Raw genomic sequence first — 20461 nt, 5'->3', positions numbered from 1 at the left:
TGGAACTCAAGCAGGCAAATCTCTACACTGTCCACTTGGCCAAACCTCTCTCAAGTCACAGAGGTCTCTTCGAGCTGCCTTGTGTTCCACTGCTGTTTTCCTTCCTGACTTTGGTTTTTCTCCACGTCACAGCGCTGTAAATGCTGTGGAGCTGCTGCGGGACACCTTCAGCGCCGCCCACTTCCCTTCATCTCGGAGCTGCTCTCCCTGCGGCGTTCTTCCCTTCCCCTGCCCACCCCTCCCTTTGACCTCAAGAGGTGAGGTCTTCTCCAATGTCACCATGCACTTGGATCATACAGGACCTCCAGGAAGGGTATGTGGCTCAGCATGGCTGGGTAATGTGTGAAGAGCATTAGGTGTGCTGTGCACACCTGTAGGCCCCTCTCCCTGGGAGGCTGAGGCGGGAGGCTTGCTTCAGCTCGCGAGCATAGAGTCAGCCTGGGCAATCTGAGAAGATCTGGCTGGAGAACAGGAAGCAGCTGGATCATCCCAGTACACAACACTGAGGCATCTGGATTTTACTGGACTGACACCCTGACGGAGACCACTATGAAGCAGACCTGAGCAGGACTTAAATGAATCAATTGGCTTTTTATGTTCACTTGTGAATATGTCCAACGCCTAGGCCGCTTGTCTGGAAATGGATGATAGACTCATAGTAAGTGAACCTCTGTGAGTCACTAATCTCTACTGAGGCCTGTCACAGCAGATGAAGCTACAAAGCCTCAAAGGATGAGACAAGATCACAGCCAAGGCCACCTGGATCCTCTCTCAACTAGATAAAGACTATAGCCTCAGGCAGCTCACTCCTATGTGGATTAATTTCCTACCTTACTTGGAGAAGTCCTTGAGTGGTTCTGCCCTTCTTGAGTACTCCCTTCCCTTCTTCTGATAACCAAATAAACATGGGCCACCCAGAGGTGGTTTTAGCCTTGGCCCTGAGAGAATCTTGAGTTCTGTGAGAGGGCTTTGATCCTCCTGGAGCCCTCAAATCAATCTACCTGCCTCTTTTTATTTAGCCTTCACCGTACACTTGTTCAGGAGATTGCGGACCTGACCAGCCTGCAATAACTGAGGGATATTATTAATCCAATAACACAAAGAGACAGGACCCAGTTTTCATTTTACAAAGATATAGACACCCGCCTGAAAGAGGACTGGTTAGACCGTTTCATACGAGAGGGAGGTGAGTTCAACAGCATGTCCGTCACTCGTTTAAAAGCAGGGAGGGATTTACATCAGGCAGCGCAGCGGCAAGGGGAGGCATGAGCCACAGAGTGGGTGGGAGTCGGGGGAGGGGACGGGGAGCAGACCTAGGAGGGGTCAAGGGCAGGGAGCAGAGAGAGACTGCGCAAAGCAGCGGAGGCCAAGTGGACTCCAGAAAATCCCCAGCTGTCGAAGGAAGAAGAAACAGGATGGTGAGGTGGATTAATATGGGTGGATTTTTAAAGAAAAAAATTAGAGTAGAAAAAGTCAGTAATTAAGAACCTGAACACGAGAGAGACCTGAGTGTGTGAAGTCCTGCACACAGGAGGGTGTACAAATACCAGGATTAACCTGCAAGTGCACGGTGAATCTTCACAGGAAGAGATTTTTCTTCCGCTTTCAGTGGTTACCACCTCCCTTCTTATCACAAGTGGGTCATTTCTAAATTTCTTCTTGTTTTTGAGCTTTTCTTTGCAGCACACATTCAGAGACTGACATGTACTTCGGGCCCTAAGGGACAGTTGTACTACTGATTATGTAAAGATCTTTGCTCAGACACCTACGCCTACAGCCTAGCATGGCAGTGGGTGTTCTGAGCCTAGCAAAGCCCAGTAGGAGTTATAAATATCACCAGACAGATCTCCTCAGTACATCAGTCAGGGAGCCCCAGACAAACAGAACCAGCGGTCCAACAGTGCTTTTGTGTACATCCGAATTCCTTCCTCTCGGGGGACTCTCTCTCTCTCCTCTGAGTCCTTCAACTGGCTGGACAAGGCCTACCGTATTAGAGAAAGTAACCACGTTCCTCAAAGTCTACCGACTTAAGTACCGATCTCACCCAAAAGTACCTCATGGCACATCCAGGCTGTGGAATGGAGCCCTGTGGCCTTGTTGAGTGACAGACCTCAGCATCACCTGGTGCGAGACAGCATGGAGGGGCAAAGCACCACACACAGCGCGCGTGGACACTCAAGTCCTGTGTGGGCGGCACGATGTCCAAACACCGAGGTCACCTCATGGTGTTCAGGTCAATGTCACTCGCACGGCACCGTGCTGGGGTGAGTTACGCTTAATGGCAGTTTCTCTGAGACCACGTATAGCAATGAAGTCATCCCTTTTCATAGCTAATGTTCTGCAGAGCCCCATTTACTGTACGTCATAAATGGCATAACTCACGTCAGAACTTACCACAAGCAGTACAATCCCATATGTACTACTTCAACGTAACACGTAGCAATACATATTTCAGCACGTAAACTTGGAGCAGCAGATTAGAAAACACAGCAGCATGGGCACCGCTTACATCCAGGCATAGACTCTCCATGGACCCAACAGCTCCACATGCAGAGAGACACGCGTGTTGTTTGGGGAATCAAGTTCTACAAGTTACTGCAGCTGTTCGGAATGCAGTTTTCAAAAAGGTACATCAATTCTTGGTAAAGACCAAGTAACCAATTCCTGTTACAATCCTTACAAAGTGAAATCTTCCTTCAGTGGTTATAGGAAGGGTTGGATTCCTGAAAAATTCACATACTAAAAGCATGTAACACATTGTGCTTTTATGTATAGAACTCAATTCTCAGCTTATTCAATTAAAAATAGGTTTTGCACCCATATGCATGTCCATCCGGGCATCTAAGTCCCACGGGGCTGGCCTGGGCTCCACATGTTGCAGGACATTTCCCATCACCCCAGCACCCCCCACACACCAGGCCACTGGCCCTCAAATGCACACACCGAGCAAAGGTGTCCCCACATTTCCGAAACACCCCGCTGAAAGCCACCAGGATGCGTAACAACCTTGTCTCTCCAGGACTACTGTCAAGGGAGACTCTGCATTTGATTAACTGTAACAAACAGATCATATGCAGCACCAGAAAAGGTTCAAGATAAATTCCAAAGGTTTATTGCACCAAATGCCACAGAAAATGGGTCAAAATAATACATGAACAAGTTTTAAGAAAAATTTCCCACACATTGACATTGGTATCGCTTCAACTGATCAAAAATAAAGTCCCTACCAATTTCTCTTAATGAAGCTTTAATATAGTAACATATCCCAGAATTTTCTGTTTTTACCCACCACTTAAATTTAAGCATATTGTACTCTCACTTCCCAAATGGATGGTTCACCAAAGTGACATTTAAAAATTAACATTTAGAGTGGGCTGCTTTATTTAGGCAAAATTATATTAAAATATCCTCTCCCCAAGCACAGTAAAAGGTTTGCATTAAGTAAGAGAAGCTCAAGACTTGTCCAATTTAATGGCTAAAGGACGCATCAACAAAATGCTCCCCACACTACATTACTAGTGGAAAAAACCAGACATTTAAAAGAATTTGGTGTCACTTTATATTCTTTATGTACAACCAACTTTAGTGAGAATCAAGAAAGCTACAGACTATATCTTTATAAAATCTGAGGACCTAATTATAAGAGCCGAAACAACAGTTTAGTATCATTTAGCAAATGGGGAATTTCCTCCCTCCAAAAATGTTAGCTCTGAAAAATATGGTTAAGTTTAAAAAGTTGCAATGTGTAAACAGCAGTTCCATGGGATGTGAAAAGATTATAGTTAATTTTCATTAAAAAACAGCACATTTCAGAAAAATGGATTGAAGCCTGTACAAAAGCTATTTAACACTGATAAAAATAAAATACTTTGGAATTATGCACAAGTATGGAAGCTACATTTTAAATTTTCATTGTCATGTTTAAAATGCACACAATCACCTTTACATTCATATCACGTATCAATTTGTTAAAAATAAAACTGCAACATGCTAGGAAGAGGCCATCGCGGTAACAAAGACCACTTCTGCCCCGCCACGCCTCGCCAGCTCGCGGAAACGCGCAAGCTGCGACGAAGACACAACAGCTAAGACTCGGAAGTCCAAGAAACCCTAAAGGTCCAATCCTGTCACCTGAGGTAGATTTAATTTTTTGATTTTTATTTTTTCTTGGGGTGGGCGTGGGAGAGGGTGGGGTCCCTTTCTGGCCTCAGCCCGGGCAGATGGAGCCGCAGGGAGTTCGGGGAGCCAGGGGTTCTCTCACTCACTGTGGGGAAGAGGTTGAATTTAAAACAGAACGTGTGAATGGCAGGTGTTCAGGGGCGGGTCAGGGGAAGCAACCTTCTTGGCCTGTGCTGGGGGCAACGGACGTGAGGATCGGGCGCCGACTGGAATCCGAGTGACCCACACCCCGGGAATGCGTGGGCCTCCTCCAGGGAGGGAGCTGGCCGGTCCAGGACCAGAAGGCAAGGCTTGCCAGGGCAGGGCGGGCTCAGAATCCGCCACGGACAGCTCAGCCTCCCTGGCGGGCTAGTGTTCCGCAGGCCCCCAGGGACCCCGCAGAGCGAACTGACCCGCCGGGTGAGGGAGGCGCAGGCGGAGCGGTGGGCAGCGGCCCGACCGTTCGCTCACACGAAGGAAAAGCGAGTGCGGGCTGAGGGCAGCCCCGGGGAGGGGCGTGTTCTCCTCCTGAGGTGTAACAGCAAATACGAAAAAGGGACATTTTGACTTTGTGAAAGGAATCATGTAAGCCAAAGTCTCACAGCCTTCAAGCGCCCCTCCTTTCCCTTTAAAGCACAGGCAGGGGGGTCAGCTCAGACCAGCCCCAGGAGGGCTGCGCCCGGCTCCGAGGTACGGCCCGGGCTCTGCAGCCAGCCAGCTGGTGTCTGCAGGAGCACAGAGACACGTTCATGTCCCGACAGCTAGGGTCAGTTTTATCAAGGCTCAGGCCTGAGATCTCCCCGGCTCCCTGGAAGAGGGCCCTCCCGTCCCCAGGACAAGGACGTGGGAAAGGAACGAGGTCCACGCCGCGCCGCTTCACCGGGTCAGCCCCCGCCTCTGCAAATCAGTTTGGAGTCCTTCTCCCTGGACACAAGGACCTGGTCTGTGTCACGGTCAGCAAACTAAGCTTCGCTTACAGTAACAGAGAACTGAGGGTTTTTCCTAAGTGAACTGCATAATAATTCTTCATTTTGGTTAGCCTTCTACAATGGTCAAGTGAATTTCTGGGAAGATGTTTGAAAAGGACATAGGGATTAAAAGGTGCACAAGTGATAATGTAACAATTCAGATCGGACATGGATTGTTCCGGAGTACTTACGCTCACTGCGTTCGTTACTCACCCGAACTGCCGCAGACAACTGCGCCTTTCAGGGAGATGCCGGCACCCGCGGCACCACAGGAGGGAGGGCTGGGCGGAGGAGTTCACCGGGCCTGGAGCACTCGGATGCACCTTGGGTAGCAGCCTCTCCCTAACGTGTGCACACAGACACACGTCTGCCTGTGCTCTGCGGCTGCTGCGGCCTACACCTGCCGGACGGGGCAGCCACACAGGCTCGTGGGTCTACACAAGAGGTAAACTCTGAGGGTCCCTGAGTGCCTCCCACCCCAACAGGAAGTCCCCTTCCCCTCAGGGCCGGCAGCAGCTGCTGCAGTCACAGACCGATGACCGCTGCGTGGCTTTCCTCACCCTGCCCCTGTGGACCAGGAGCCCAAGTCACGTCGGCTGGCTCCTTAGCACCGCACACTGCTCCCCGCAGCCTGCCGCGCGCACGCTTGGATTCGGAGACTCCTGTCCCAGGAATGCCGCGACGTGTCCACCCCCGCCCCACTCCCCCCCCGCCGCCCGAGCAGCCCGCAGCCAGTGCCCACAGCTTGGCGTGCAGTGCAGCGCTGTGCTCCCTCCCAGCAGGTCTGCTCTGCTGATTCACGGTAACAGAAGGCAGAAAGGGTTCCTGAAAGTCACAAATGCCATTGTCGGTAAACCTAAGTCTTCCAATAGAGCAACAGTGCAAGACCAACGGTGGGACGACTGCTTCCACTCGCTCTTCTCACGCTCCGGGCGTCCCAGAGAGCTTACTCCTTTCTCCTTCAGCTGAGAATGTGTTTTTCTTCTTCCACGGAAGAACTGTCCTGAGCTTTAGCTTATAGGAGTATCTGCGCCACGTACGGAGAGTGCGTGCTGGCAATAGCAGTCAACAGAGGCAGGTCGTTAGACTCAATCCTGGGTATCAAAAACAAAACAACGTTGCTTTACAGTAGCCTGATTTTGTAGGAAAGTATTATTTCTAGGTACCAAGCTTGCTATATTGTTTTACACTCATAAAAAATTGAAATCCCAGTACTCAGGGAGGCTGCGGCAGAAGGATTACCATAAGTTTGAGGCCAGCCTGAGCTACAGAAGCAAGTATAAGGCTGGCCCGTACTATATAATGAGACCTTGTCTCAAAAAAAAAAGAAAGAAAAAAAAGCCTGGCAAGCCTGAGGTCATGAGTTTGATTCCCGGCATAAAAAAAAGAAAAAAGAAAAAAACACAACTCCAGGACTAGCTTGGTGGCAATGTGATTAAAGCACATGCAAGGCCCTGGGACTGATCTGTAGCACCATAAAAAACTGGGAGGCTGAGTCAGAAGGATCACAAACTCAAGCCAGCCTAGGCAATTTAGCACGTTCCTCTCTCAAAATAAAAAAGGGACTTGGGATACAGTTCAGTGCAAACGCCCTGGGTTCAATCCCAACTGCTGAAGAAAGGGAAAAAATAAAAATAAAAAAAAAACACCCAGTGAGAAGACAGGCAAGTATCTGCAGACCCCGGCAAAGGCTGAGGCGCGTGGCGCAGGTGTGGGCGGCTGCCGCTCTGCCGCGGGCCCGACTGCCCTCCATGTCTGCCAGGCGCTCCCTGCGACTGCAGCGACTCGTGCTGCGCGGCTCCCCGCCCTGCTCTCCCTCCACCAGCATTCCTGCAGCCATGCTGACTTCGCGCCCACGTCCAAACTAGTCTCGGAAGGCCAACAGCCGGCCGCAGGTTCCCGAGCCCCGAGGAGCTGTCCCAGCAGTTACAGAACTTAGCTCCTCACGCAGCACCCGAGCCCTGGGTTCTCAGCGCAGGGCGGCCGCGCTAAGAGACAGCTCAGAGGGACACCTTCAGCTGCCGCTCCTAAAAGCAGAGGCCGTGTCTGTCCAGCCGCTGTCCGACCGGGCGAGAATCGAAACCGCGCTGTCTCAGCCCTTGCAGTACACCCGTCCTGTTCTCTGAATCCCCAAAATTAAAACTTCAGGTGGAAGCTGCTACTACTTGGTGAGCTTTCCACTCCTCTTCTAGCAATGCTACGGACAGACCGAGTTCAGCACACACGTTCTCCAGGACGCACTTGCTGCTGCACCAGGATGCGCACCACTCCTCCCAAGGGACCCAAGACCTGGAGCTGCGCACCAGGGGCAGGCGGGGCCCAACGAGCCCTCTACGCATCGGGCATGGACACCTGCAGAGTGCCGGGACTGCAACGAGCACATCCAGCAAGGAGAAGCCTCCGGAGGCGGGGAGATGGGGCAGGTGAACGAAGACAAAAGTCAAGGGGGAGAATAACAAGACACCTTGCAAGTTAACTGCAAAACAAACGCCTCAAAAAGGGAAAATATTGCTTTAGGAGATGCTAAGAGCCAAATGAGTAAGCCAGCTGTACCCTGGGGGGGAGGGAGCCTGGTCTGACGGGACGCGAAGGGCTGACAGAGTAACTCAGCAGGCTGGCTGGAGAACTGGACAGTGGACGCGCTGGACATGGCATTTCCCAGCACAGGCGGCCACCCCCCGAAGGTGGGACTCGCGGGGAGCGTGCACCGTGCAGGCCCGGGCCTGTGGGCTGCTGTGGGGCCCGCAGAGCAGGGCCCGGGGGAGGCGCGCGACACCTCCTCCAGGAAGCAAGAGGTAAACACAAGCTGCCCAGGCCCGGGCGACAGATTGCGCCTTTGGCACCGCCCCGAGTGACTAGGCAGGGACAGGCAGCGTGGGATTAAATGTTCCCTCTCGAGGGTGACGTAGGCGGGGAGAAGCCCGACACGAGGGGCCACCAGCCCGGAGCTCCGCCCCGTGTCCAGGCGTGAGGCACCCGTGAAGCACGCAGGCCCGGCCGGCAGGGCGGCACGGCACGGCACTCACCCCAGCACGACGCCCAGCTCCTTCACGTGCACGCGCGCGTGTCCCCGGAGGTACTCGGACAGCATCTTACTCTTCAGGTACAGCTCCTGCAGCCTGTCCTCCAGATGCATGACGCACTGCGAAGCCAGCGACAGCACAGTGAGCGCCAGGCCTCAAGGACCCGCCCGCTGCAGGAGCTAAGCCCGCCTCTGCGCCCCCTGCGCACAGCGGCCGTCTCCCCGCCCCGCACAGCGCAGACCCTGCAAGCCGCCCCCAGCTCCACCACCACTGGGCGTAACAGGCTTCTGTCAACAGCTACCAGGGTTTTCATATAACGTCGTTCTCCTGTTTAGAAAAAGGTATTTCTGCATAGCTGAAATCATTCTATAAATACAAAACTACTGGGCCAGGGATGTGGATGTAGCTCAGTGGCACAGCGCCTGCCTGGCACATGTGAGGCCTTGAGTTCCATTCCCAGTACCAAAAAGGAAAAAAAAAATTATTAAATACAAAGCTTCCCTGATTAAAAGAACTTTCGAATAATATTTTCCCTGTTAATGTCTTTATTGATGTAATTCTCATAGCTAAGTCTTGAGAATGTGGATTTACCACTATTTACTTAGTCACACAGCTATTTGCATTTTTGTTACAAGTAATTTTTTTGTTGTTGTTGTTGCTATTGTTGGTATAAGTAATCTTAGGGAAAAAAACCTTTTTTTTTTTTTTTTTTTTTGCGACAGGGTCTCACTATGTAATACAGACCAGCCTTGAACTCACGGTGATCCTCCTGCCTCATCCTCCCAAGTGCTGGGATTACAGGCGTGCGCCACCACACCGAGCTAGAAAAGAAATCTGTTACTGTTTTCTTGCTGTATCTCCGACTACTCGCAGTACATTCGCTGAATTACTGCAACAGGGTCACTCTGAACTTTTCACTCTGCTTTTGACAGTGTACTTTAATTAACTAGGTCTTTAATAACAGTACAGAACAGGCCACTATTTTCGGGACATCTTTACCCTCGGGGCTGTGTCCAGTGTCAGTTCTTACAGAACAGCAACCATCTGTGTCTTTACCAGAGGCAAATGCTTTTGCACTTGGCAGGCTGCGCTGCCCAAGCGACTTTGTGAGACACCTGATAGCTTTGGCAAGGTGGCTCCATCATTCAAAATTCTCTTCTAGACCATTAGCCTTGTTATTTTCAAGGTGAGAAGATTAACAGATGCAGCTGAAAATGTTGATCGTGACCATCTGGGCCGATCACTGACACAGAGAAACTATCTGTGAGGCTGTGACTGCTTCAGTTTCTCACTGGCTCCAATCATCCACGCCTGCGTCAGATGGTTAAAACACAGCGGCCTTGCAGCTGAGCAACGCTCAAGGCTGGGGCGCCACCAGCCCCCCCGGAAGCGCCCTCCCGAGCAAACAGAGCTGTGGCGGACTTCTTCCTGTTGTCAGTTCTTTGTGGAGTGAAATGCAAAGTTTTTAATCAGAGTATTATGAAATATTAAAGAGAACATTCACGTTACATCGGATCTTTTGTGTCTTAAAACACTGCTCAGTGTTTTCACCGTCTGCACAGAACGTGGGGATGAAGGGAACCCTGTCTGGGAACTTGCGCCCACTGGGGTGACAAAGCACGCAGAAAACGTTTCTAAAAAGGTTCGCGATTCCCAAATAGAACCCTGTGGAGTTTCTTTCCGACTCCTCTTTCCGGAGATGGATTTTATTCCTGAGATGGATTTGTTCAGTTTTAACTTCTACATCTTTAAGAGCTATTTCCTCCTTTTGTGCTCAGCGTCCTGCTCGGGCGTGTTTCCTTCAAGCGATGTTTAAGGGGGTTTTAAACTGCGGATGAATTTTCCCTGATCTTGGCTTTCTCACGTTAAAGAAATCATTCATGGGATTACATAGCTACACACTTCCATGCAAACAAAGCAAAGAGAATGAGCTCTAATGGTTTATGCCTTTGAGAACAGAGTCAAATGCAGCAAGATATGTATTACAGAATGAAGTATAAAAGCGCGGTAAATACTTCTAGCCTAATCCACCTCTTTCCCTTACAGAAAAGGACCGTCCGGCTTCTAGGTCAGCAGAGCCCTGCCTGCTTCTAGCAGAGATCTGCCCAGCGCTGCGGACAGAAGGGAAGGGCGCACTAGCCCACAGGTGCCTCTCTCAGCACCCGGAGCAGACTTGCTGCAGGGGCACGCTCTGTGACGCGAATAAAGAGTCACTGACAAGGGTTGTCTGTGTTTAAAACCTGGGGTGCTGTTTGATGAGGTCAGTTGCTGTAACTCGACACACCAAGAACAGCTGTTACTGAGGGCTTCTAACGTCCACCACTCTTCCTCCAAACGCTTTCTGTGAATTTCCTGATTTTCAAAGGCACATGAGACAGATTCTGTTCTTCCTCCACATCTCCAGAGGGAGACAAGTTCGCAAGCGGTACCCTTGAATGTGACTTGGAAGCAAGAGCACAGACCACTAATGTATGCGTCCCAGCTTTTCAAGTATCCCACATGGCCAGGTGTGGCGGCACACACCTGGAATCCCAGCACTCAGGAGGCTGAGGCAAGAGGATCACCATGACTTCGAGGCCAGCCTGGGCTACATAAGCGAGTTCAAGGCCATCCTGTACTATATAGTGAGACCTTGTCTCAAAAAAAAAAAAAAAAATACAACAAGTATCCCATTTTGACATGGTGCTTTCACCATTGAAAATTACCTTAATTTTCAGGAAGTTCTCAAAGCTGAGACTCAGCTTCCAGATACTCAGACCCTCGGGATTATCCACCATCACACAAGTAGGCAAGTAGGAAGGGCAAAGCAGCCTGAACCCAGTTACGTGCAGGGCCTGTCTGCCGCTGCTCCTGCAACAGCCCATTCAGAGCACCCTCCTCAGAGCCACATCGCCCTTCCCTGTGTCTAAGGAACGCGGCCCCGTGACCCGGAGACGGGCAGCCAGGAGCGAAGTCCTCGCGGCCAAGGGCTGTCCTTACTCAGCTTCACTTCCTGCCGTGTTGTTAGGGAGCTCCGCGTCACTCTCGAGAGCGGGAGGCAGAGGTCTGGTCTGGAGCTCAGCCGCGCAAGCAGCCCCGAGCATGGGGAGAGAGCCGGTCGGCAGCCCGCTCACTTGGGGTCCCTGGCCACGGCCCTGCAGCTTCTCCCCTGCTGAGGCTGCTCCCCTGTTCCTCCTGACAGATCTATCTCCCTTTGGGGTGTGGGTGTGTGTGGGTGTATGTGTGTGTGTGCGTGCTCACGCACACAGAGTTTGTTGTCTGTTATGGTGGTGGGGAAAGGTGCTAATCTTCCGGGACTTCTAGGCTCCGCTTGTTGACTGCAAGTTATAGAAGTGATCTTAAAAATCCCATTGGAAAGGAACAACTGGTACCATCTCGCATGTGACAGTACCTTAAAACTGGAAGTCTCCACGGAACTGCCTTCTCTGAGGACAGCTGTGAGCAGGAAACTGTGGAAACTGGCCTGCTTAATACTGATCTGACACGTTCTCTAGCGGAGGGCTTTAAGTGTGCACTTACGCTGCACCCCTCCCTTAGCTCATTTACTTGATCACGTTCCTTGTGAGAAAAGATCCCAGTGTACCTATACTACTTGCTTCACAGAAGGCTGCCGTGCCCAGAATCTTCCTGCTTGCTGGTCTTAGGTGGTGTGCCCCATTTTCACTTAACACTAACCTTCAATCCTATTAGAAATAACACGTCTGAACTTGTGACTTTTATCAAAATGCTATTACAAGTACTTGATATTTCTTTGATCATTTGGGAACAAATACTCACAAAATCAGCAGGGAGGTGAAGCTTGTAAAGCTGCAGGATGGACTGAAGTAGACTGGACACCTGACTGGAGACCAGCACGTCCTGGCCCAGCTTGACGCCGTCGGACACCTTCCTCTGGCTTGTGGCCACCTGGACGCTCCACTTGTCCGTGTCTGCGATAATGCAGACAGCTTCTGCTATTGGCTCATCAAGCACTGGGTGCTGAAAGAACACAGGAGGTCAGCTTTCCACACACTTCCGGGTGAGCTCAACATGTTCAGAGTGTGTTCGGCATTAAAGGTTCCAAAGCTTATGGTGGCAGCTAGAGAAACGCAGGGCTTTACAGGGACTCAAGCGGGAACGCTGCTGAACACCACTTAAAGGAAACTGCACGCAAGCACTATTTTCTTCTTACAACCAGGAAGTACACGGTAGGTGTGTCGGTAAGCCTCTCGGACAGGCGGAGGACATACGCCCTCCCTGTACTGCAGGACACCCAAATTCCCTTCCTGAACGGCTGCGTTCTCCTTCTAATGGGAAAACTAAGAATAAGGTACAGGATTCCATTCCCTTTTCTCCAACAGCGACTTTACCAGCATGACTTCATATTCTCTTAAACTTACAGCTTTAATCAGTAAGCAAAATTTATTAACTATGTTGCCACATACAGCAAACGTCCCTAAACACCGAAAACATCAGACAGGGCTGAATTTTTTCACAGGAAGCCAGAGTCAAATGACCAAAAATAAACATATTAAAATGTAAAGCTCCATTAAAGTGTAAGTAATAAACTGTGCCATTGGGCGAATGGAGTGAGTATGGAGCCCTTTCTATGTAACTGCTTCCCCTGGACCTGCTGGCCCAGCCGCCAGCGCCCCGGGAGCACACAAGTCACACTTCCAACAGGACGGCTCTTCCAGCCCAAACTCTGAGAGAAAGCGGGCGGACGTGCCAGAACCTGCAGCGGACCGGCCGCGGACAGGCCCGCCACACTGTGCACTGCTCACAGCTCTAAGCCTCACCACCCAAAGGAAAACCAGCGCTGGCCGCCTCCTGTCACTCACTTCGCCCAGCGCCCGGTGCTGGCCAGGGGCTGCCTCGGGTGCTTAGCATAGCTTCCTCGTCAGGGCACCCTGCCTTCTGGACACGTGCTTTCTAAAAGCCTGCTGGGCCTGTAAGCAGGGTCCACCTTCACCCTCCGAGGGGGTCCCTGAGCCCAGCCACCCCACCAGGTGCTCCCGCCGGGCTCCACAGTGGGCAGGCACGGCGGGCTGAGTGGCCAGCGGGTGGTCCGAGCCGCCCGGCAGTCCCGCTCCTGGGGTAGTCCAGAGCTGTCCGTTCGCTGTCTATCTCAAGTCCTTCGCTCTGCTCTCATCAAGTCTACGAATTCTCAATGTCCTTGGCTAACGTCAGGAAGAGCTGGTTTCTGCTCACTACAACAAATGGGCCAACAGCTTACGGCGTCTAACAGTATCTCACACAAGCAGCTGGAAAGCGACAAACACAAATCAAAGATGTCCTGGGACCAACACTTTTACCACCTGTGCTCTTTTCAAGGGGGAAACTTTCAGGGTTCATAGCTTTCCCACTGAAAGGAACAGCAATCAGGCAAAATCTATCTGATGCGCCAACATCTGCTTAGCATATATTCAAATATTCTGAAACATGAAAATGAAAGCATTTCAAAAAACATTTTTTATTTAATGAGGCTCCATTTCCCAAGATGGTTATTGCTCTGCAGATTTGTTAGCAGAACGGCACAAGGTTTTCTCGAATAGGACCGCTTATCCTCACCTTCACATACACGCCCAGGACACAGGACCTCGGCCAGATCTCCAGCACCATGCACATGCACGTGCACACACACGCACACGGGGCCTCTGTGACTTTCTTTTCCAAGTTCCCACAACTTTTTGCTTCACCAGAGTGTCACAGATTCACAGCAGGATGACAGTGACTATCAACTGCTATCAATGAGCACGGTCCTTGTGAAGAAAGAGGACTGAAAGCTGGAGAAACTCAAGCCCCTTGACTGCTTTGCTTTTGTGGGAGAGTCACATTGCGCTCGCTGGTGATACCACAGCACATTAATATTTCGGACCCTCGCTTCAGCGGCACCCCACAGGCACACACACAGGAAGCTCACGGCGCGCCAGGCACCGCTGCAGTGCAGCACACCCGCCTCTCTCTTTCCTGTCCCCTCTTAATGACAGCAGATGATCTGGGCCCAGGTCCCACCTGAACTCAGACTTCTTTCTACGTTACTCTGCCGCTAAAGTGGCGGGGAGAATCCAAGCCAGTGGCCCCGCCCACAGACTACAGGATGTGGTGCCCCAGCAGGGAAGGGCTCCACTGTAAGCAGAAGGCGACAGGAAGAAGGGCAACGGCTGGCCAGGGGGGCGATGCAGGAGGTGCTTCCAGCACGGCTCACACCACAACGCTGTAGTTCTAGATATGGTAACAAGAAGGGCAGAGAAGTCAGTTCAATTATTTAAAAGGTAACGAGGTGAGAAAACGGGAAAGAAGAACCCTAACCTGGAAGCAGGCACGAGCCTTCTGTATGTCACTGAGCAAAGGGCAGAATCTGAGAGCGTCTTGAGGGGCCTGAGGACCACAGGCCGTGGCTGCGACACTGACCGCGCTCTGGGAGGCCGGCCACTGCAAGCTTCCTGTCCTTGGCACAGGCACGGGGCGGCCCCCGCAAACGCGTGCTGAACGAGCAGAAGATGAGTTAGGACAAGCGGACGACGGAACTGGGAGCATCCGAGCCCCAACAGCGCCGGACGCCTAGCTCTTATGTCGGCACGCTCCAGGGACAGAGAAGAGCCAGCCTAACATTCTCAGAAGAGCGCCTTCAGGAACACGCCAAGAAGGGCTGCGGGGGAGCTCGGCGGTACAGCGCCTGCCTGGCAACCGCGAGGTCCTGAGTTCAATTCCTGGTACAGGGGAAACAAAAAAGGAACACGCCAAGAATCACGCATTCTCTGACAAGGAAACACCTGACAGGACTCAGCATTTCTACAGAGCAGACCTGCGGCCTCATGTAACGACCCCATTTAGTACCTACTCACCCTCTGAACAACAAACCATTTAAAGAACAAAGAAGGACATCTGAATAGTCGAAAAAATGAAGCGACAGCTGGGGAGAGAGAAAAGTCCCCCAGCAGGCACCTTAGTCATCCCTCCAGGGCCCAGGGCCGCCCATGCTGCCCAGGCCTGAGCCTCTGAGGGTCAGAGCAGAGGAGGAAGTTCCAGGCATCCTGGAGACCGTTCTGAGTCTTTCCAAGGGAAATCCAAGCCCATGAGAGAGGCCAGTTTAAAGATACTATGATTTGCTGTATAAGCCTAAGCTCGTAAGATTCAAAGATGTCTGCGATCCGGAACACCATGTTTGAACTGTCACTGAAACAGCCACCTGCACACGTCCACGCCCCCGTAATGAACGCACAATCACTTACCAAGGGTTCTGTGTTTACGGCATATAGAGAACCACAACACACAGAAGGAAACTGAACCATGCGTATGCTTCTTCTTAATACTTTTGCATAGGAGACACCCTACTATGGTAGAAGCCGTTACACCGCGAGACCTGTCACACAGATGTTTTCTGGACAGTGGACTGAACTCAGGACCTCACGCATGCCAGGAAATGGCTTAGCCACACTCTCAGCCCTTTTTATTTACTTTTCATTCTGAGACTGAGCGTTTACGTAACTGAAAGCACGTAAATGAAAACACTTACTGCCCTATACATTTGGTTTTCTTTGGGATACTCCAAATTAAAGGAAAACACAAGATTCTCTGGCCTTACTCAACGTCAGATTGTTAGTCCTCTTACAGAATTCTGACGCCTTTCACATGTCCTTAAACTGTACTGGAATACGAGGGTGCTGCTGACAGAACCTTTCTGCGCCGGTCCCCGTCTGTCACAGCCCGTGACCTCTCAGCAGCGGCCTTCTGCAGCTTCCAGAGGGCGTCAAAGAGTCACGCAGACAGTGCGGTGCTAGGCGCAGTAAGGGCCCTTTCCCAGCACGCGCTCACACCACGGCCTCTGATGCCCTCGTCGTCGGCTGCTGACAGAACTGTGCCCACGGCCTGGCACCGGAGGCGTAAGCCATCCGAGACCGTCTTGGGTTCCAGATGCCAGCGGGCCACAGGAAGAGACCACGGTGTGTGCAGAGATTGCTCAGTGTTTAGAAATACACACAAACCAACAAGAGAAGCCCTCAGGCTCGCATCCAGAGAAAACAAAGGCAGTCACCCCCTTTGAGCAGCGGGGAAGGAACCCGGCACGGGTACGTGAAGGGTCTGCCACTGAGCCGCCCTCGGCTCTTCTGACTTTTACTTCTAGACCGGCCCGCGAAGCCCGGCCCTGTCCGTCTGAGATCACAGGAGTGCGCCCCACATCCAGCTGCATCACCCTTCTTCACACTCAGGTACAGAGTCACCTGGCAAACCACTTCTACTACACACCGGACGACGAGCAGAGGGGAAGCAGGCACAGAAGGCCCGGGAGCCCGGCCGCCAGAGGTCTCCGCCCCCTCCCCGCCTCCCCCGCTGCACCCGCCCGCACTGTGCCCTCCGCTCCCTCGCCGCAGCCGCCGTCGTTCCCTTCCTGTCGGAATCCAAACTCCCAGAGGACAGCGTCGTGCCGTGAGCGGCTGCCGCTCGGAGTCCCATGCGCTCTATCTAGTCGCCATGTGTGCATCTGTTTGCATTTACCCTGTGTGGGAGTCTGTGCTTTTTTAATCAAAAAATTTCTAGCCTTCTTTCCTTAAGTATTGTTTTCTCTGTTCTCTCCACCTGAAGGTGTATAAAATTGCTTCATTTCAGCCTCCACTTTTCTTACTTGATTTTTCTTATTTTTTTCCCCTCAGAGCTGCATGCAGAAAGGTGATTTTGTACCTCACTTCCATTTCACAAATTCTGATTTTCTCTAGTATTTAACTGCTAGGCCCTTTACTCCCCGACGTCTTGATTGCAATGACTCAGAATGTTCAGGTAAGTCCAAACAATCACGTACCCCGCTGTCCCACTCGCTCCTACGTCCCCACCCTTCCTCTGTTCACAATACACCCTGGGAACAGCCGCGCGTGCGCGCCTGCAGGAGTGCTGGCCCTCTGCGCGTGTCGCCTGCGCCTCCTCACAGGGTCTCGGGTCCCAGGGAGCAGTCTGCGGCTCCCGAACGCGGCCAATCCCACTGCAGCTCTTCTGTCTCTCATCGCCCCCCAGGGCTTCAGGCGGCTGTGTCTACCGCAGCGTGCTTCCCGCCGCCAGCTTCCCTCGAGGTTTCTCTGCTCCTGGTTTTTATGTTCATTTTCCAGGCAGGGATTCTCAAGTCACCTGGGTAGAACAAATCTAGGCCTGAAACCTAAAAGAGCTTTGGGATTTGATTTCTCCTGGGTGACTTTATGTTCCTCCTCCCACGTTTCCAACCTGTTTCTCTGCTGCTTCCCTGCTTATGTCTGGATAGTTTTTTGGGTACATTTGAGCTATACATAAAGAAAACATTCACCATAGCGAACTTGCACCTGTACATGATGTATCTTGCTTTTTTCTTTTTTTCCCCAATCCCCTCCCCTCCCTTCAACCCCTCTTTCCCTCCTTATTTACAAAAGCTTTGTTTCCGTTTTTCTCCTATTCACTGGAGCGTTCTATCTCCTTTTCACGGAAGAATAGCTCTTTGAAACTCCAGGCTCAGGCGAAGGGCTCAATTCCCAGTCCTCAGCCTGTGTGCATGGGCAATTACAGCTCTTACCCGGGAGTGGATCTCAGGACCACAGCACCCAGTTCCCAGGGCCTGCATCCAGAGCGAGCTCCCCGAGGGCTGAGCTGCACCAGCACACCTCACTGCTCGGGGCTGGTTTCTCCTTGCTAGGCACCCAGGATTCCCTCTGTTTCTCAGTCCTGACAGTGGGCCGGGCTGGTAATGACCTATCATTTTTACAGTGCTGGAGGGGAGGCGTGCCATCCTTACCCATTCAAGACAGCAAGCTGCTGGTCTCTTCCCACCTCAGACAGAAAAGGTACTCAATAAGAATTTTCCAATAAATAAATAAATTTCCTACGTGCGACTCTGCCCCTTCCCCCAAAGCCATCTTTTGCCTCCCTGCCTCACTCCTGGTCGAATGAGTGAGCCAGTCGCCTAAGAGGCTACCACTGAGAGCTCTGGTGTATCAAGCTGACTTGTAGTATGGGAAATTATATGGTCTTATCACATGTCTGCCAGCACCTGTTTATCAGAATTGTTTTTCTCTCCGAGACAGGTTCAATGTGAGTCACTAAAGTCTAAAGAACTGTACAGAAGAGGGAGAGGGTAATCAAGCATTTTGGACTAGGAGAGACTGCTGGTAGGGTACAGAGCTCTGGGGAGTCACAGGACACCATGAGGGCCTGAGGGTATAGGGAAAAGGGTGCAAGATGTCTGGAATTCTGGGTGCTTACAGGCTCACTGGCCTGACCCCCAAATTTAGCCTTTGTGCCTTGAAGATCAAGGTACAGTTCTGGAATGGCTGAGCCGTAAGGCTGTGTTTACACAGTTGGAAGTTGTGGAAAGGTGCCCAAGGGCAAAAAGGGTCAGAAGACCAGAGCTACATGAGGATGTATGTGACCTCAAAATACAACGAGACAGCTGACAGCGTTCTGTAAAAACCGGCACAGACGTCCAAGGATCTTGCAGGTAGTGAAAAAAATTGGGAAAATATCAACATTGGAGAAAACATCACAATTAAGCATCTGTCTAGTACTGACACAATGCCAAAGACAACGTATGAGAGACCTAAAATAAGCTTTTATTCTCCTTTGGGTAAAGAAAATGGACACAAAGAGCCACAAGCATCATGTCCAAATGCATTGCTCTCTCCTGTTTAAAAAAAGGAAGACCATCTGCCATTTCTCTGCAGAAGCAAGCGGGACACCGCCCAATACAGTTTTACTTGTAACAGTAAACATGCGCACCCTATACCCAGTAGGGGGCCGTCAGCTGACACTGACCAGCACTTTCTAGAGAGGTACTGGGGATAGAAACGAAGTAAGTCTCCACTTCCTGCTTCAAAGTATTTGCAGCCATGGGGGGAAGAAGGGACATCTGACTTATGGCGTATATATGTGTGAATACTGCATACACATACACAACATAAAGTTCCCACTAAACAATTATGCTGGTTAGCTGCAATGATTTCAGTTCTACTCACTTAAAAAAACTGGTCATCCAAACCCAGCTGCAGGTCAGATCATGTACTTCCAGAAACTTCCACAAGCAGATCTCTACCCAAGCCAGGGCTGCACCAGCGCCACAGCCAAGAAAGAGCCCCTGGCCCCAGGCATCAGGAGCCCAGGCGGGTCCGCACTGCAGACAACCTGCAGACTTGTCCCACCCCCAGTCCCACACTGTCATGGCCTCACTGCCCAACCTGCGGATTCTGAAAGACACTCAGTGTTATCGGTGTTACTTAAGTAATGATCTACCCTTTGATAGGACTAGATGTTCTTTTGTAGTCTTACTGGTTGATTACCCTGAATGGATTAATTAGGTATTCATGAGCACACATCTCAGCCAGGCTTTTAGCAAAGCTCCTTATCTTGCTACTGATTCCTGCATGATATTTCTGGAGTCAATCTGTTGTTCTCTTAAAATTAAATGGAAGAGGCTGCTGTATCCAACTGTTACTTCATTTTATAGACCATTCTGTAAAACATTTGAAGCCCTGAAACATAATTTAAAAACAGGAAAATGCTAAGTGTGGTGCTAATTCTGGCCCTGACAGCCCTGTACAATGGAGTCTAGGCTGCTCCTCCCCACCGGATGCTTCGGCCCTGAGCGAGCGCGTTCAAGTCCAGTTCTATCTGGGCATCTTCTGCAGGGCTTCCTGGGCCTGACACACCAGCCAGCAGTCAGGGCTGCGTTAAATACATGTGTTGTAACTCTCTACACTCTGATGGCAACTTCCCTCTTACTAAAATAATGGGCATTTTGCTTTCTGTGTTAAGAACGTTATACTGCCTTATCATTTACAAAGCGTTTTCACATACAGTAACAGCTCACATTTATTGGGCACTTAGTGATGTGCCAGGTGCTTGCTAAACATTTAATGTGGATTATCTCACAGAATCTGCAAACCTGTAACACCAGCACTGTTCATTTTACAGAGTAGTAAGTTAAAGAACTCACCCCCAGGTGAGGTGGGGTGAACTACACTTCAGATCTTCAGAAATCCTTAAAGCCAGGTGGGGTGAACTACACCTCAGATCTTTAGAAGTCAGCTCTTAACCAGTGGACTGTATTACACCCATTCCTCTAAACATCTTTGTGAGGTTTGTGTCTAGATGTCCCCCCAAAGCCTCATGAGGTCACAGAACTTTTTCAGAGGCGGCTAGATCTACGGTGTGTGGTACTGGGATTCAGAGGGTGTGATTAGTAAATCAGTCCACTGGTTGGTCTGGCACAGTCCTGGCTGGGACTAAGGGTGTGCATGATACACCTGCCCTAGGGCAGGTAGCCTGCATACAACGTAAGTGCCTGAAAGAGTCTTGTCTCCCCACTGCTCACTGCTTCTA

General features: G+C 51.1%; 2 protein-coding genes across 10 annotated transcripts in view; one reads left to right on the top strand and one right to left on the bottom strand.

The window, feature by feature from the left end:
- The window catches only part of LOC106150313 (chromosome unknown open reading frame, human C4orf45), a 100795-nt gene extending 90126 nt beyond the window's left edge, over positions 1–10669 (top strand). Inside the window, 1 exon segment of the mRNA XM_013522880.1 lies at positions 10196–10669. Coding sequence (XP_013378334.1) covers positions 10196–10243 — 48 coding nt within the window. The 3' untranslated portion in view covers positions 10244–10669.
- Positions 3090–20461, bottom strand: part of Fnip2 (folliculin interacting protein 2) — a 115097-nt gene continuing 97725 nt past the window's right edge. For 8 of the 9 annotated variants that reach the window (XM_013522877.1, XM_013522876.1, XM_013522878.1 and 5 more), the window contains 3 exons: positions 11927–12127; positions 8153–8268; positions 3090–6220 (listed from right to left, as the gene is read on the bottom strand). In XM_013522877.1, coding sequence (XP_013378331.1) covers positions 6142–6220; positions 8153–8268; positions 11927–12127 — 396 coding nt within the window. In that variant the 3' untranslated portion in view covers positions 3090–6141. The remainder of the gene's footprint in view (positions 6221–8152; positions 8269–11926; positions 12128–20461) is intronic. The other variant, XM_013522875.1, reaches the window with a different exon arrangement.

Source organism: Chinchilla lanigera, unplaced genomic scaffold (assembly GCF_000276665.1).
Source record: "Chinchilla lanigera isolate Chin_1 unplaced genomic scaffold, ChiLan1.0 scaffold00070, whole genome shotgun sequence".
Classification (NCBI taxonomy): domain Eukaryota; kingdom Metazoa; phylum Chordata; class Mammalia; order Rodentia; family Chinchillidae; genus Chinchilla; species Chinchilla lanigera.
The sequence above is the reverse complement of the archived record's forward strand: the minus strand, read 5'-3'. Positions and strand labels throughout refer to the sequence as shown.